Source organism: Myodes glareolus, chromosome 21, assembly GCF_982192425.1.
Source record: "Myodes glareolus chromosome 21, mMyoGla1.1, whole genome shotgun sequence".
NCBI classification, from domain to species: Eukaryota; Metazoa; Chordata; class Mammalia; order Rodentia; family Cricetidae; genus Myodes; species Myodes glareolus.
Genome location: NC_142046.1, coordinates 19,640,353 through 19,657,797, shown reverse-complemented (window position 1 = coordinate 19,657,797; position 17,445 = coordinate 19,640,353). Strand labels below are relative to the sequence as shown.

The 17,445-nt window shown below is 47.5% G+C and overlaps 1 protein-coding gene across 1 annotated transcript in view; it reads right to left on the bottom strand.

Moving 5' to 3' along the window:
• Positions 1–17,445, bottom strand: part of Qsox2 (quiescin sulfhydryl oxidase 2) — a 29,542-nt gene that overhangs the window by 3,476 nt on the left and 8,621 nt on the right. The window contains exons 2-11 of the mRNA XM_048452758.3: positions 15,602–15,702; positions 13,875–13,923; positions 12,551–12,656; positions 12,244–12,334; positions 9,780–9,925; positions 8,386–8,520; positions 8,097–8,226; positions 5,319–5,441; positions 4,487–4,637; positions 577–765 (exon numbers count right to left, since the gene is read on the bottom strand). Coding sequence (XP_048308715.2) covers positions 577–765; positions 4,487–4,637; positions 5,319–5,441; positions 8,097–8,226; positions 8,386–8,520; positions 9,780–9,925; positions 12,244–12,334; positions 12,551–12,656; positions 13,875–13,923; positions 15,602–15,702 — 1,221 coding nt within the window. The remainder of the gene's footprint in view (positions 1–576; positions 766–4,486; positions 4,638–5,318; positions 5,442–8,096; positions 8,227–8,385; positions 8,521–9,779; positions 9,926–12,243; positions 12,335–12,550; positions 12,657–13,874; positions 13,924–15,601; positions 15,703–17,445) is intronic.

The window sequence follows — 17,445 nt, the reverse complement described above, 5'->3', positions numbered from 1 at the left end:
TGGTAGAGGGTCTTCCTCAATTACTCCCTGAGGATCTTAGGTTCTGACACAGGGTCTTTCACTGAACTTGAAGTTTGCAGATTTGATTAGGCTAGATTGGCCAACAAGATCCAGGGACTGTCTCCAACTCCCTAGCTCCAGAATTATAGATGTGGTGCTGCACACAGGTTTTAGTTTTTTGAGTTTCTCTGTGTAGCCCTGGTTGTCCTAGAACTCCCTCTGTAGACCAGGTTAGCCTTGAACTCACAGAGATCCTCCTGTCTCTGTCTCCCAAATTCTGGGATAAAAGATGTGCACCACCTGGTGCAGATTTTTTAAGAGATTGACTAAGATCCTCATGTTTGCATGGCAAGAATTTTACAAGTTGAACTAAATCTCCAGTCCCTGAAAATATATAGGACACAGTGGTTTGAGACATCCAGAACAAGCAATGGCAAGAGGGAACCAACATTACTGTGCCCAAATACACTGATCAGGCACCCTTGGCAGCCTTGAAGTGGGCTGGACCCTCCAAATCCAGGCCCAGGGTATGTGCTGGCTAATGTCGGAACAGCAAGGAAGTGGCAGCCCTCGTACCTGCCAGGCGGCTGTTCACCATGTTGTGCTTTCTCCAAAGCCAGAGGACAGCTTGGTCTGGGGTCTTCACAGAACTCAAGGACTCCTTAGCCATTTCCTCAAAATGTTCACCACATTCTTTACACCCAAAGAACGTGTGAATGTATCTCCTTATGGTCTGCAACACAGCCTGGGGGTCATCTTCAAAACCTGAAAAAGGAAGAAGGTCATCAGTGATGCAAGCCTACGGATTACCAAATCCTGGACCTGTCACATGGCTCAAACAGGAAGACTCAGGTAGCATCCAGGAGCATGGAATGGCTCCAAGTGTCCCCACAGAGGACCCATGGTATGGGTTCCCCGATAACAAAGGGCAACTGGGAGTGTGAAGGCTGCTCCCACTGCATGAGGACAGTAGAAATCACACTGAGCATACAACGCTAGTACGGGTGCCAATACTGAAACAAGCCCCAATAATCCAGATGCCTCAATCCCCATAAGCCTTAAAAGGGATGTTCTAACATTCCTCTGTCATGCCTCTGGTTGTCTCTGCCCTTGACCTCATGACCAAAGAGCAGCCTAACTCCAGCAACAGTTACCAGGTGGCCAGCTGCCAGGGCTCCCTTTTGGAGGATGAACAGGGAAACAGATTGGCAAAGGCTGCACTCTTTCCACAGTATTGAGCTTCTCCAAATGGTGACAGTTTTATTCTTTTGTTTGTTTTGATTTTTTGGAAAAAGCATCTTGCTATGCCATCCAGGCTGACCTAGGACTTGCAAAAGAGCTCACGTTGGCCTTGAATTCAAGGCTATCCTCTTGCTCCAGTCTCCTAAGTATTGGAATTATAGGATTATAAAACCACCACATCTAACTGGTGGAGTTTTTGTTCGTTTTGTTTTTTTGAGACAGGATTTCTCTAAGTAGTCCTGGCTGTTCTGGAACTTGCTCTGTAGACCACGCTGGCCTCAAACTCAGAGATTCTCCTGCCTCTGTCTCCCAAATGCTGGGATTAAAGGTGTGTACCACCACCACCCGGCTGCTGGTGGTTTTAAAATACAACCATCTAGCATCTAGGGCCACAGTTCACAGAAACACAGGGGTTTCTAGACATAGATAGAAGCAGCAGATATGAAGGGTATACAGCATTTTCAGAAAGCAATTCATCCTAAAGGCAGAAACAAGCAGCCTGAGCCAAGCAACCCAATTGTACGGGGCTGGGCTGCATCCCAATGCAGATGAGCATACAAGTAACAGACAGTAGCACAGACAGGAAGGACAGTGACTGAACAGAAAATGCATTTCCCACTAGGGAGGGAGGCTTTCCATCCACAGCAGCCTGCATGGGTGTCTGCTTCTCAATAGGCGCTGACCCAGGTGTCTGTCAACAAGAAGCTCTTGGACAACGGGGAGTTATACTAGAACCTTTATATCTGGAATGTACAAATCAGCATACTACTGTTCATGATGGCTCTGAATATGCCCATGGGTAGCTGGGCAACGCCCGGTGTGAGACGCCATTACTGCTCTTGTAACCAGCCTGCCTTGCCTCCTCTCCCCACAGATCTCCAAACATCTGCCTCACATCACAGTAATCCCTCCTCTTCCCACCAAACCACCGCTCGCTCCAGTCCTAATCTTTAAAGTGGACAAGAACCATAAACCACTACCTGGGGGAGGGTTAGACCATGTAGTCAGCACTTTAGTAGACGGGTTTAAATCAGCAGGGAGAAAAGAAAACATCGAAGACTTAATCCTGCTCCTCGACTGACCCAATTCCACTGGCAGGAGACTACTCTCCTCAGGGCTGCATCAGGCTGTGTCAAGAGGAGGAGAGAGTGCTACAGATGCCTGCCTGAATGCAGTCTGTCAAGCAGACATCAAGCGTGTGTCTTTGGGCCTGTGTCTCTGGCTGTCTCAAACTGTCTTGAAGCATCCTTCCTTGAGCAAACATCAGCAGTGCTCTGAGGAGCTAGCATAGCAGGAGCATGGTGGGTCAGCACTCACTTCCTTTTTCCACAGAACTTTCTCCAAAGAGACAAGAGATCTCTGGAGTCAGCCCGTTTTAGTAGTCCTGACGCATTAAATTACATAATGCCCTGGGTCTGACCTCAGTGTCTGGACTGCTTCTGGGGTTTCTCCCTAGTGTGTGTTCCTCTTTCTCCTGATTCCCAGGGGAATGTGACTGAGACTAATCAATCCTCTCTCTTCCTGGACATACCCTTTGGCAAAGTGATTCAGATGCCTCTGTGACGAGGTAGGTCCACTTCCCTATCTCTGAATTCAGTCTGTACAAACAGGATATGGCTCAATGACAACCTGCCAAGGCCTTTAGGGTCCTTCCTGATCTTGGCACCACCCGCTAGGAAGCTGAGTGTAGGAGGAGAGAGGGCCGCTTGTTTGTCCCGGTTGTACAGAACCAAAATAATCACACAGTAACTGTATTAATTAAATTACTGCTTGGCCCATTAGTTCTAGCCTCTTATTGGCTCTGATATCTTGATTTAACCCATTTCTATTAATCTGTATATCACCACGAGTTCGTGGTCTACTAGGAAAGATTCGGCATGTCTGTCTCTGGTAGCTCCATGGTGTCTCTCTTCCTCTCAGAATTCAGTTCTGTCTTCTCTGCCTACCTAAGTTCCACCCTATCAAATAGGCCAAGACAGTTTCTTTATTCATTAACCAATAAAAGCAACACATAAACAGAAGGAACTCCTACACCAGCTGAGGGTGGCCTTCAGAAGTGAGTTAGCCCCAGCCCCGTCCTGGATGGCCAGCTTCAAGAAGGCAAACTGGAGCGCATGGAGCCCACTAAGGCTTGGTCTCAGCCTGAGTGACAGTGTGGACTGAAGAGACTAAAGCACCAGGGCTGAGAGACAAACACTGCTCCCCAGCTCCAGGGCTCGATGGACTGGGAAGGACCCACACGGCCACGGCCACAGGGGATGTGGGGAGAGCAGATGCAATTCTCATCTTGCTATTTTGTCACTGGCAGCCATCAGTCCTTATCCTCAGGTTTTGTAGTTTTCACCTCCATGTGGCAGGCAGCCTTTGGGGGGACTGTCCCTGGTCCCTGCCTCTGAGACTCAGGACTCACAGGTTCTTGTTCACTTGGGAGCAGAGTGGGCCCAGTGAGACCAAGATGACAGAAGTGCTGAGTGTCACTCTTTTGCTAGCTCCCTTCTACTAAGTCAGTTACCCAGATTTGACTGGATCTCAGAGAAGCAGCCAGCAGGCACTGAGAAAGCAGGGTAGGAGGGCTATCCCAAGTTGAAATGGGTCTTATTATCCTGAAGCTGAGGACCTAAGTTAAGCCACACTCAAAATTCCTGACCCACAAACTGTAAGACTATGATAGTAGGAGTTTGTTTGCTTTTAAGATTTATTTATTTAATGTGCACTGGTATTTTGCCATACACTCTGGAACTGGAATTACAGACAGTTGTGAGCTGCCATGTGGGTGCTGGAAATGAACATGGTCCTCTGGAAGAGCAGCCAGTGCTCTTAACCGCTGACTCATCTCTCCAGGCCCAAAGTAGGATGTTTTAAGCTGCTAAACTGTTCTAGAACAAATGACAAATAATATACCTCACTAAGCAGGGTTCACTTGCCTAATTTTCCTAAGTAAATCAAGGTGAGTTTACATACAAAGATTCCTGGATGGTCTGTCTTCTCAGTGGTTTCTTTTTATAGGCTGTTTTGGCAAAGGGTATAGAACTCTCCCTACTGCCTTCCACATTGAGGCAGGCTGTGCTCATGGTGTCTAAATTCTGAGATGCTCACCTCCAGACTTGGCATGTTCCCTGCCCCGACATCTAATAGACAGCAAAGCAAAATCTTGAAGGTACTTATGGTAGCACATGCCATGCACTGGAACTAGACAGTGAGTACAGAAGGCCACTCATGCTAGCTCGGTTAGGCAGATGGTTACCTGTGCCAACCAGTGCTTCTGGATGGATGGAGGCCTGAACCGTCAAAGTGTGAAACAGTTTCCAGAGGGAGCATGGGTAGCCCCTCAACTCCAATCGGCTTCCTTGACATCCCACCCACTTTATGTGGCTGGTAAGAAAGATTCCAGAAATCTGAAGGGAAAACATCCACAAAGAATACAAGACAAGTGTTAAAATTAACACCAGCTGCAGGATGCCTTGGGCCTTGGTTGGGGAGATTATCATACAAGGGTATGTATTTATCAAAGCTTCTTGCTGCATGCCTACAGTCTCAGCACTTAGAAGGCTAAGAGTGGAGAATCTCAAGCTTGAGGCCAGCCTGGACTATATTAGACATGATCTCAACAAACAAAAGAATCAAACAACAACATAAAACCCCAAAGCCCTGGGTGCTGTGCTGCTTGAGGGCAGCTCTTACAGTGTGTTCTTGGCGAGCTGCCCTAAAATTGAAGCCTCCAGCATAACCTACCAGTATTACTGAGGTAAGAAGTGGACATGAAGTCATCACAGAAACAGGATAGCAAAAATCATGAGGCATCTCTACCTAGGGACATGGGCTTCTCTACTTAGGGACATGAGGCTTCTCCACACAGGCTTGTCTCTACAGGGAGAGGGGCTATCTCCATGCAGGGAGATGGGGCCTGTGCTGTGGGAACCAAGCACCGACAAAAGCCAGGGAGACACCACAGGTGAACAGATTTACTCTTCCTTTCTGTAGACTCTGGGTCCTAGGACAGAGCAGGAGGAGGAGACATGCGAGGTGAAGGAAAATGGCAGGATTTACACTGGCCAAGGCCAGGACTGGGGACTTACCCGCATTTTGTTGTTGACTAGGTCTAGGATGGCATTGTACGGAATCTTGTCCAGGGGGAGGTTGGCCAGCCACTCCTGCAGTGTCTCCAAAAGCTTCTTGACTGGTGGTCGACCAGGGAACAGCTAAGAGAAGAAGAGCCCATCTTATAAGACGTTGACAAAAACTGCCACTACCTCCCAAAGTTTGAAAGCAGTATGGAGAGCTATGACCTTGTGGCAAAGTCCACAAAACAGGGTCAAAGTCCCACACTACACATGCCCTGCCTCAGACAGTCCTTTAAGGAAAAGGATTCAACCTTAGGGCCAGCCGAGAATTGGGAGTTCCTCAAGAACTATGGGGACAGCAGATGGTTATTTCACAATGTCAGACAGGGAGACTACTGGGTATGGTATATTACCAAGTCATCAAGGGCTCAGTGGCCCTCCAGAAGGCACCACCTGCACACTGATCTTGTCTTTCTGCAATTCTTCGTTCCAACAGTTTCTCTTCTGGTCTCTAACCAACTGCCCTACAGATGTGTGGGAACAGAGACCCACCACAGGCAGTGATGACATACACGAGCCTGGAGAGTGAGTAGCTAAGAGAAACCTGGTGGTTTTGTTCTCTTTGGCTAGTATATTGTTCCGTTTTACACATGCAAAGATAAAGGCTTCTTTGGCTATATTTTTATGCAAAGTAACAACATCAGTTGTTCAGTTAAGCAGCATTGAACTTGTTCTTAGATGTTAAGTAAATTTTACAACAGTAACTTTTTGTCATGATTTAAGGAGCTGTCACTATCATACCACACATCTTCAAACACCAGAGCTGGCTGAAAGAAGGGCAGGAGGGCAATATGCAGAGAGGCTTACCCACTGAGACAAGGTTAATTCCTAGAAGCCCACAACTATATGCTTGGGTGAGTCTTCTGGCTGGAGGTCACTCCAGGGTAGCAGGTCTAGTGAAATACATAGTTTAGCTGAACGCTTTATGTTTCAAAGACAGGGTTTTCTCTATGTAGCCCTGGCTGACATGGAACTCAAAAGTAGACTATCCTTTTTTTTTTTTTTTATGGTTTTGTTTGTTTGCTTTATTTTTGCTTTGTTTTTTTCAAGACAGGGTTTCTCTGTGTAGCTTTGAAGTCTACCCTGGAACTCGCTCTGTAGACCAGGCTGGCTGCAAACTCACAAAGATCCGCCTGCCTCTGCTTCCTGAGTTCTGGGATTAAAGGTGTGCACCCCCACTGCCCGGCTGACTAGGTTGTTCTTAAACTTGCATAGCTCTGCTTGCCTCTGCCAACCAAGTGCTGGGATCATAGGTGTGTGCCACCAAACCTAGCTGGATACACTTTTAAAAGAACAAAGTCATCCAGTGCCATCTCAAATCCTGAGCAGCACAGTGAGCTAAATACCTAGCAGTGTTCACTGAAATATCTGACCCACTATTCCTTGAAACATAAATCCTATTTCCTTTGTTTTCTCCGAATTACACTATAAATGTAAATGTTTACAATCTAACTAGCTAGACAAAAGCAGTCCTATCAAGGGACTTTTCTTTCTTTCTTTCTTTCCTTCCTTCCTTCCTTCCTTCCTTCCTTCCTTCCTTTCTTTTTTTCGAGACAGGGTCTCTCTGTAGCTTTGAGCCTGTCCTGGAACTAGCTCTTGTAGACCAGGCTGGCCTTGAACTCACAGAGATCCACCCGCCTCTGCCTCCCAAGTGCTGGGATTAAAGGCATGTACCACCACAGCCCGGCCTAAGGGACTTTTCATTTAGTGAAAGAAGGCCTATAAAATACCTTGCTTCATCTGTACACAGTACAAGGTAAGGTGGGTCTAATATTGCACTTGTGCCAATAGTGGTGGTGGTATCTGAAAGGCCAGAAAGCAACAGGACCACAGCTAGACCGGACGGGGCCGTTACAACCAACAGGAGGGCTTATGATGTTCATTCCCAAAGGGCAGGGCAATCATCTTCCCCAGCTCTGGGCACTGAAGATGAACATTTGGCAGGGAACTAAGTCTGACACTTCTCACTCTTATGCCAGCTATAAGAGTGTTAGCTTGTACTACTTACTCAACACTAAAGGTGGAGGTGGTTCCAGCCCATCTAGAAGGTCTTCTGAGAATGTCAAGCATGCTGCCCTGTCTTCTGGAGTTCTACCTGCTCCTTCCCACTCTGTACAGCATGAATCCTGTTTTTCAGAAGCCAGTCACCTGAAACTACTAGCTCAGGGCCTCTCTTTCAACCCCTTGGGAGCCCTCCTACCAGGGCTGAATGGCCACAGACTACACACCTAGTGGCCTTCCTGCATTAGCTTTGTTAGATATCCTTCACTTCTCCTTAGTCCTGTTCAGCACCTATGCATAGAACTAAATTCCTCACATGACTTCTGGGAGACTATGGCTATGCTGGCTGGTCTTCAACCTGACTCTGGCACGGCAGGACCTAGGCTGTGTTGTGTCATGACTTTCCCTTTCCCTGGACACCTAACTCTCCTAGAACCCCATTCTGAAGCTGCCTAGGAGCAGGTCCCCACCTTTGCTATCTGTACAATCCACCCATTCCTCATGTCTCACCTACCGTTTCCCTCAGCCTGCTGACTGCCTCAAGCTAAGCAGAAAAGTCAGAGCTCAGTGTGCTCTGCTCCTCTTCTCAGCCTCTTTTGCCCCTCCCTCACAGGCAAATACCAGTCAATACCAGGGGGTCTAGGCTAGCCAACCATTCACATCAACAGACAGATGACCCAAGTCCATACTAAATGGGACCTAGTATTACAGTCTGAGCAGAACCAGTCACACCTTAGCAATGACAGTCATGAAGTCCTTGAATGTCTTTAGCTGAGTTCCAGCCAGGGACTTGTGGGCAGCCAGCTCCACTCTCAGCAGGTAGTGAAGTCCCGACTCCAGGTCTGCGGAGTACAGCTTGGTCCTGAGAAGAACAGTGAGGAGTGAGAGTGAGGAAGGATACTTCCTGACTTCCTGCACAAGGCCCCTCTTGTTTCCACCACCATCCCCAGGTGGGAGGCAGATTAAGGGAGCTGCCCCAGAGGGTAGCCTCTTGGCTGCACCCAGTCCCACTCATACTTGCCTGTCAAATTCTTCCCAAACCATAACCTCTGAATTTTCTTCTTTGTTGGGCTTCTCAGGCAAGGAAAGTGACTTTTTCCTCACATCTGGCAAAGATTTTAGGTAAGAGGAGAAAAATGATCGAAGAGGCTTTGCGCTGTGAAAGGAAGGAGGGGATGCTTTTATGGCTGTCCTCCGAGACTTTGCAGCTTCTCCAGGCCACAGCTTGGAAGAGAGCTGTTCAACTCTCACACACTATTGACCCTGTGCATATACTGACAGAGGTGGTGAAGGACAGACACTCACCTCAGCTGGGCCTCAGGAGCTGCCCTCCCATCTGAGATGAGAAGACAGAACACCAAATCCAGAGAATCACTGATGTAGCTACAGTAAGTAACCACAGCTCATCCACACTTGCTGGGACTGCAAGATGCTTGTAAAGCTGTTTGAGCATCTGCCAAAACGAGTTTCATTCCAGCTATGAATCCACTGTGCCAGAGGGCCTTCATGACATGCTTGCTCAGCCTGCTGAACCATATCTGGAGGCCAGGTCTGGGATTGGCCAATCCCAAACTCTCTGCCATTCAGGAGTCATCAGTGCACCCAGAGCTCAGTGTCATTTCCACAAAGAATACAGTCATGTTATTGTAAAATATTACCAAGGCTTTGTGTTAGAGGCTGCACATGTGACACTCTTGGTGCTACATGTACCTGTCTTCAGAACCCAACTGCAGTTACTGGGTAACAGTTAGGGCAGCCCAGATGCTCAGGGCCCATTCCAAGTAGCTCCATGACCTTGGGTGCCCTGGTTTCTATTTTTTTCTTTTCCTTTTTGAGAGAGGATCTCATGTAGTCCCTATGTAGCCAAGGATGACCTTGAACTTCTGATCCTTCTGCCTACCTCCCAAATGTAAGATTACAGGTATGAGCCACCATTCCTAGTTCTGCATGATAAGATCAAACCTAGGCTTCCTGCATGCTAACCAAGTGCTCTGCCACACAACCCTTCCTTCGCACAGCTCAAGAATTATGACGTGTATCTGAGACTCTCCTTTGTTCATGGTCACTCTATTGACCGGGTGTCTGGTGCCCACCCCCACCTTTCACTCTAAACAGGGTTTGCTGGCTACAAAAGACACAACCCAAAACCCAGACTAGCATAGAAGGACACCTGTTGCACTTGAGTTCTGTGCAGAAACCCACAGAAACAACCAGAGGCAATGACCACCCCAGATCATGGAGTCTGGAACATGGTCACAACAGGTCAGGAAAGGTGGCCTTGCATCTTGGCCACCTAGTCTGTCATGTGGACTCTGAGTCTTTATTCAGTATGCCAATGAAGTCTGAGTCTCCACAGACTCATTTACTAATCTACTAATGAGTGCTCATCTACTCATTATATAAACTGGCACTTACACATTAACCAGTCCATGAGACCCATTTGGGTAAATCAAGTAACAGGAAGGAACCGAAGAAATGCCAAGTGTTCCCAGAAATGCTTTGTCCCTATCCAGTGCTCGGCTCACCACGATGTTTTCATATGGAATCAAATCTAAGATCACCTGCAGAACAAGAAGTCATGTTACCTTCATGCTTTTCTTGGAAAACATCCCAGAGTATGTAGACCCACCAGTTCATAGGCCAACCTTCACCCAGCAGGTGCTGAACTATTCAGAACAGCACTGTCCACCTGGACACACAACATAGGACACCTTGCTCCACCTGCAAACAGCTGGGTGGTGTGACATGCAGCGCTGTACCAGTTATACAAGACTGAGGCACAGTACCACAATCAGTCTCATCCATCCCTCTGCAATCAAAAGCAACCTGTGCACCTTAACTGTTACTACATTTTAAGCAGCTCTCCAAGTCACATGCTCACTCTCATTTAGCAGCTTTCCAAAATAATCAAAAATAACATTTGTTGTTTGTGTGTGTATACATTCATGTATATGTGTAAGTGCATGCGTGTATGTAGACACATGTGAAGTTCAGAGGACAACCTAGGGTGTCATTACTCAGGTACCGTTCACTTTGTGTTTGAGACAGGGTCTTTCATTAGCCTGGAGCTTGCCAAGTAGGCAGTCTGACTGGCCAGCAAACCCCAGAGATGTGCCTACTCTAGCTACGCAGCACTGGGATTACAGTATGCCACTGGGGATGGAACTCAAGTCCTAAGGCTTTCAAGATAAGCACTCTATGGGCTGAATCATAAAGTAACCTAGACCCAAATGTAACATTTGTTACCAGACTTTACCTTTCTGAACCAGTTTGTCTGCTATAGAATCTACATGAATTGAGCAAGTACCTCCACCATTCATCAGCTACAGCCCTGTTTTCCCAACACACTGGCTATTGTGCGCCCACATTTCTGGGCTAACTGGAAACTCAACATCATTCCAGCTCTGAGCCAGGAAGTCTGGGGTAGCTCCTACAGGCGACTTGTAACCCAACGGACTTGCTTAGGCTGAAGGAGCTGCAGTGGGTCTTAGTGAGAGAGAGACCACAGCTATGGCATCTCAATGTCAAAAAGCCCCTCCTGTGCTCACCACATGGCAAGTGGAGTCTGTCTCTGCTGCTCTTAGATGTCAACAAAGCCAATTACTTCCAGGGATTACATGTGAGGTGGATCACAGTGGTGGTGATGATGGTGGTAGTGGTAGTCCTTTTGTTTGTTTGTTGTTGTTACTGTTGTTGTTGAGATACTTTGTAGCCTTCACTGGCCTGGAACTCACAAGTAGTTCAGGTTGATCTTAAACTCACAGAAATTTGCCACTGGAGTACTGGGATTAAAGGTGTGTGACACCACACTGGTCATAATGGGTGCTGACTTTTAGGGTACCCTTGGTTACAGGTACTACCCAGAGGGCCAGGCCTTACTGACCCAAAGGCACTGATGTGCTAGTACCATGGGGACAGGGTAACTGACAAGAAAATGGGCCTTCAGCCATTTTCTCAGGGACGAAGTCCTGTTTTTGGTTTATAAGTATTTAAGTGTACATATGTATGAAGGGCACAGGGGCAATGCCGGGAAGATCTGGCATGCAGTGGCTCTGGGAAAGGAGCTGGGCATGAAGGAGTTCTAGGCTCCACTGCTTCTCAGTCCTTTGACTGAGAATCCTGCCAACAATCAAGCAAAGGATAAGACGCATCACCAAACGTGGAGGGAGGACAGTAAGGTCCTGGAGGGCAGCAGGCACATTGAGTTGCCACACTGTTGTCTGGAGTCTGCCTCACACCCTTCAGGGCCTACTGAGGGCAGTACTATTTCCTCCTTCCTGAGCTACCCAGACAACCTGGAGAACTGCACTCAAGTGGCAGGAGGGAAGAGCCCAGGGGTCAGTGCTGAATTCCCATGTGGGCCGGGAGGCCTCCTTCTTGTCTTCAAGGGATCCTGGTATTACCAACTAGGTCTCTGGTCCCTTGGTTTGATTCTTAGCCAAAGCTAAAGGCTTCTGAACTACCCACATGACACCAACATCTTACAGAGAAGCAAGGTCTTACAGACTCCTGGATGTGGTAACACAGGGGATCTATAAGCGTTGCACAATAATGGCACTGATGGAAGACAAAGCTATGGCTGGACCCTCAAAGGCAAGCCCTGTCACTCCAGCATTTTTTGCTATATACGCCAGTGACTTGGGTCTCTGTAATTAACGATAGCTCAAGGCTCACTGGTTGTTGCTATCAATGCACTAACTACAGCCTACCCCCACCGCACTAACTACAGCCTATCCCCACTGCACTAACTACAGCCTACCCCCACTGCACTAACTACAGCCTACCCCCACTGCACTAACTACAGCCTACCCCCACCGCACTAACTACAGCCTACTCCCACCACACTAGCTGCAGCCCCAGAACATACAAGACACAATACCTCTCGTCCAACATAAGAACCAATGCTTTCAAATACAACAGCGTGGTATTGGCCACTGTGGCTGTCCATGAGGGAAAGGATGTCACTGGGCCTGTCAGGAGAAAGCAAAACCTTCAGTGCTTTCCGTAATAGTGAGATGTCACAGCATGCAAGCACCCTGGTCACTTACACACAGAGATTTTAAAAACCATGCCCAATATGCACCATGCAACTTGGGAAGAGGTATGAACCAGGGCTTCCCACTTGCTGAGCTCTACTACCATGATGCTCTACACCCCACAGGCCATCTTTCAATGGAACTACTCACTGAATAGGGTCCAAGGGTGGGCATGCAGGAGGCCGAGTGCCCTCTGTGTGGTTCTGCAGGAAGTCAATCATTGTCTGCCTGACTGTCCGCAGTTCCCTGTCAGGTCCTACAAAAGCAAATCTAGGTCATGGTTGTGGCTGCAGGCTTATGTACCTCAGCAGCCATCCCAAGCCCAGAGCCCAATGACAGTGAAGGCAGCAGCACCATTCACACAACCCTGGGTGCACAGCTGCTCACTGACAGGCTGTGCATGGTCAGCAGCAGGTACATACAACGAGAGATCACACAGCCCAGAGCAAGTGACAGGCTACAGGATACCTGGCAAAGTGACAAATCTCATGTACATGGTGGTGAGAGGTGGCCAGGCGCATCAACAACTCCATATACACTGCTAACACGGGCAAACTACTCCTGATGCCAGAAATGGCAGGTGTCTCCTGGGGGAGAAGCCTGTGAAACAGTCAGCTGGTCTTCACTAGGGCACTGCTCACCTGGCCATGCTCACACTTTAAAATTTATGAGCCGAGTCCTATACTTGCATGCATATATATACGCATACTCCACTAGACACTTTCTCAGTAACAGCTGTTACACATGAAAGTGAGAAAAGGACTGCAAGTAGCAGGACAGGCTGGAAGGTGCAGAGCGAGAACGGCCAGAATGGAGGATATACAACTGTGAAACAGCCAAAGGGCAAGATTAATAAAAATTGTAATAAAAAATTTACTACCAGCTGGGCAGTGGTGGTACATGCTTTTACTCTCAGAACTTGGGAGGCAGAGGCAGGGGGATCTCGGTGAGCTCGAGGCCAGCCTGGTTTATAAGAGCTAGTTCCTAAACAGCTAGGGCTGCTACACAGAGAAACCCTGTTTCAAAATGAAATAAATGAATAAATAAATAAATAAAAATTACTACCACATTTCCCAAGAAGGGCAAAACACAAAATAAAGAGTTTTCTGTGGCTAGATAGATGGCTTAGTGGATAAGAGCATGTACTGCTCTTTCAGAGGACTGAATTCAGTTCCTAAAACCTATGTCAGATGGTTCACAACCTCCTGTAATTCCAGTTTCAGGGCGTCTGCCCTCCAAGGACAGACAGGTGTGCACACACAAACAAACACATATAGTTTAAAAAATGTTTTTAAAACTTATTCCCACACAAATTACTAAAAGTCTAAGCTTTTAATAGAAAGCCAGGCAGCACTGGTGCAAATATGTTGACTGAAGGGGAGGCCCTCAAGCTCCATCTGCTGGGACCATATTCAGTTTACCAGGTTGATGGAGTCAGTCTATGGGATGAGAATAGAATACTGCATATCCTTACCTTTAAAATTTTCTCCAGTTGTAAACTCCTTCGTAAATGCTTTAAAATACTAAAGGAAAAACACATACACACAAAAATAAGAAACAGCTTGGGGGAATTGTGCATATTCTTAAACAAGATGACTGCTGTCTCAAATAGGAGCTCTGGTCAAGTCCCTCCCAAAGTTACACTGACTGGACAAGAGGGGCTATCCAGAGCCTCTGAGGAACCAGGGCTGCCTCATCAGAAGCACATCACAATAGGTAGTATTTCCAACAAAGGCCACAGCAGAAACAGTGCAGAGACATGCAGAGGAATCCTAAAACAGTGGGGGAAGCAGATGCATTTGAGAGAAAAGTGACAGACATCTAACAGATCCTCAAGAATAAAAGACACAGAAGTGTTTCTCACCAGGAAAATAGGGAGCACAGGGACTTTGCCCTGCACCATGGGCAGATGCATCATGTTGTGGGAAGGGCTGGCCCCACAGGGTCCTCTGGCCTTCTTCCCAGACCCAGCCAGGGAAACTTGTGTGTATGAAGGGGGTAGGGGCCCTCACAGCAACACTGGTCCATATAATAAAATCCAGGAGATACCTCAACACTCAGCAGAGAGGGCCATCACATTCAATGAGACATTACTGCACAGCCAAACCCAATGGGCCACAGCAGTGCCCAGCACCATGGGCAAATCTTGGGAAAGTCATATGAAGTATAAGAAAGAAGGCCCAGACATTTACACACAGGTTTAATAGAGGGTATGAAGTTAGTGTCAAGTAAGACAGAGATACATGTGACATTATCAGTCCAAGGCTAGAAAGCAAGAGAACAAGCAGCAAGGGCCTATGAGGTCACTGGGGTTGGTACCACAGAGCATTACATTGGGAAGCCAGGCGGTCATAGGGTAGCAAAGCCCAGTCAATGAATGGGTGGGGAAACACAGGGGACACCACTGGGCTGGGTTCTGCCTCTGTCAGTGCAAAGTACTAGCAGGACAGAAGTGTAGAGATGGGGTCACAGGTTCTTTAGAAATTATCTCTGAGTTCGGTAGTGGTGGCTCACACCTTTAATCCTAGCACTCAAGAGGCAGAGGCAGGTGGTCTCTGAGTTCAAGGCCAGCCTAGTTTACAAAGTGAGTTTTAGGACAGCCAGGGCTACACAGAGATACCCTGTCTCCAAAATAAAGAAAAAGAAAAAAGAAAAGGAGGAAGAAAAAAGAACGAAGAAGAGGAGGAGGAAAAAAAGGAAGAGGAGAAATGGGGGGCTACATGGTTTTGGAAATGCCCATGAGTTTGAGATGTTCAAATGCAAGCATGTGGCCACACATTCATGCACACACTAAGCAGCAGACCTTCAGCAGGATTGCAGGTAGTAACTCTGCCCTCTAGTGGAAGAAATATGTACAAGTTTGGTGGCAGGTCCAACTGCAGCCCAGGCAGTAAGGTGTTGAGGAAGCCACTTTCAACACTGCTGGTGCCTTCTGCCAGTAACAGGACCAAGCAGCGTGATATCCCACAAAGATAGGCACCCATCAGGTTTCTGTGTGGTCAGGGGCTTCATAAAGCACCTGGCTCTTGATCAGAGCCTTCTGCGACTCAAGATGAGGAATAAAAGGACAGTGTGCTGGGCATGCAAATTCCCACAAAGTTTCTAATGATAACCTAGGAGTTACTGGTACAGGAATTCTGCCTAAAAAGCCCCTTGTAAAAAAACAGGACTGGAGCAGAGTCAAGGTTGCTGGGGGCTCACCCTGAAAGTGGGGTAGAAGTGGATGTCATATGTGCGGCACACGTCTTGGTTCTTTTCTTCTGCACAGTCCAGAGCAGCGACTCGGATGGCAGCAGCCCAGTCTACAAGGCAAGAAATGGGACCTTGAGCAGAGCTGCCAGCACCACGCCATTCCATCTTAGGCAGCATCTACATGAGCACCAGCTGCCCCGGTAAAACCACCCATGTACCTCCCTTTAAGTTGTCTGTGAGCCTGTGCTGAGCTGGGAAAATGGAGTAGCATTTTAACCAAAACAAAGTGTCTTCCACCACTGTTCACTGAGAAAACTGATTTTCGTTGAATTTTCAAATCACTCAGCGGCTTGCTATACAGCATTTCCTATTAAAACACACCTGATGGGTGGAAGTGTAGGAACCTGAAGCATTGTCTGAAAGATGGTAATGGAACACAGGAGATACCAAGTATAGCATGCATGGTGATTAGATGCCCTATATGTGCCTTGTCTTGGTGTCAGTAATTACCAATTCTTGTGAATGTTTTATCCCAATCCCTACTCGGTTCTAGAACTCAGGAAGCAACCTCAGATCCAAATCCATCATAAATCTTCCTGTCTTCTTCAGCCCAACACACTGCCATGGCCATAGCAAATGACACATGCTCCTAATGCCATTAGGCACCTAGTTGAACATCTCCCATCCTGCCCACATTCAACACTTTCCCTAGAGCTCCTTAAAAGGGGGCATAGGTAGAGATTTTTATCAGGTTCTTTTGCTGGGATTAGTCTTAATAAAATGTAAATCGAAGTGTAAATCAGGTACACCTTTAATCCCAGCACGCCAGAGGCAGAGGCAGGTGGATCTCTGAGTTTGAGGTCAGCCTAATCTACAGAGCAAGTTCCAGGACAGCTAGGGATTTAAAAAAAAGTGAAGTGTGCTTCTGCAGGAGGATGGAGGTGGGGGGAGCTTGGCACTTCCATCATTACTAGAATAAATACACATTAAATCAGGCCTGTAGCCTCTTTTCTTATCTCACCCAGGGGAGAGACACTCTGCAAGGGAAGCTGCCTCCTGGTAATGCCGAGATAAGTGCCTAGCTCTCTCTGCCTTGCCCTCTGGTACACCAGCAGCGGTCCTTCTAAGAGCCGTGCATTAAAATCTCCAGGGTCTTAAGTCACATCATCATGCATACTTCCAGGCATCTGGTCCTGCAGGGGTCCTGTCTAGGCCCAGGCCCAGAAGTGCTGAGCTTGCTTGGTGGCCTGTGCATGGTCAGCAGCACAGCATAGCTCACAGATACACAGTGTAGGCCGGGGGAACACGCATGAACGATAGAAGAGCCACCTGGGTGACCCTGTATATGCTGCCTGGAAGTCGCTTGATTTCTGGGCAGGAGCTCATACAGTTCATACAGGCGATCAGCATGCTCTGTGTTGCTAGTGTTATTCTGTTTTCACCAGCAACCAAGCTAAAAGTCACACGAAACCATTCCTCTGAGGACAAGTAATGTTCAAAAACCTCAGAGGCTGCATATAGGGATTAACTTGAGCTGAAGGGGCAGTGTCAGAGGACACTTACACCAGGTGCCAGAGTTCAATGACTGTCTTCTTTGTGAACTGCCCCAGTGTCCTTCCTACATACCACCCTGACTTGTAATACACACCCTTTCTTTATTTTATTAAGAATAAGAAAGAAGAATAGGTCATTCACAGATAGTAACCAAACAAATACTGTTGGCTATGGAAAGCCAACTCTGCCACAAAGCCACTTTAAAAGCGTAGAAGAGAACTCCAGTATTTCTGAATCACAAGCATAGCTTCCTGGAGTCTCAAATGGCACAGAACTGAGGAAGAACAGTTAATACTCCC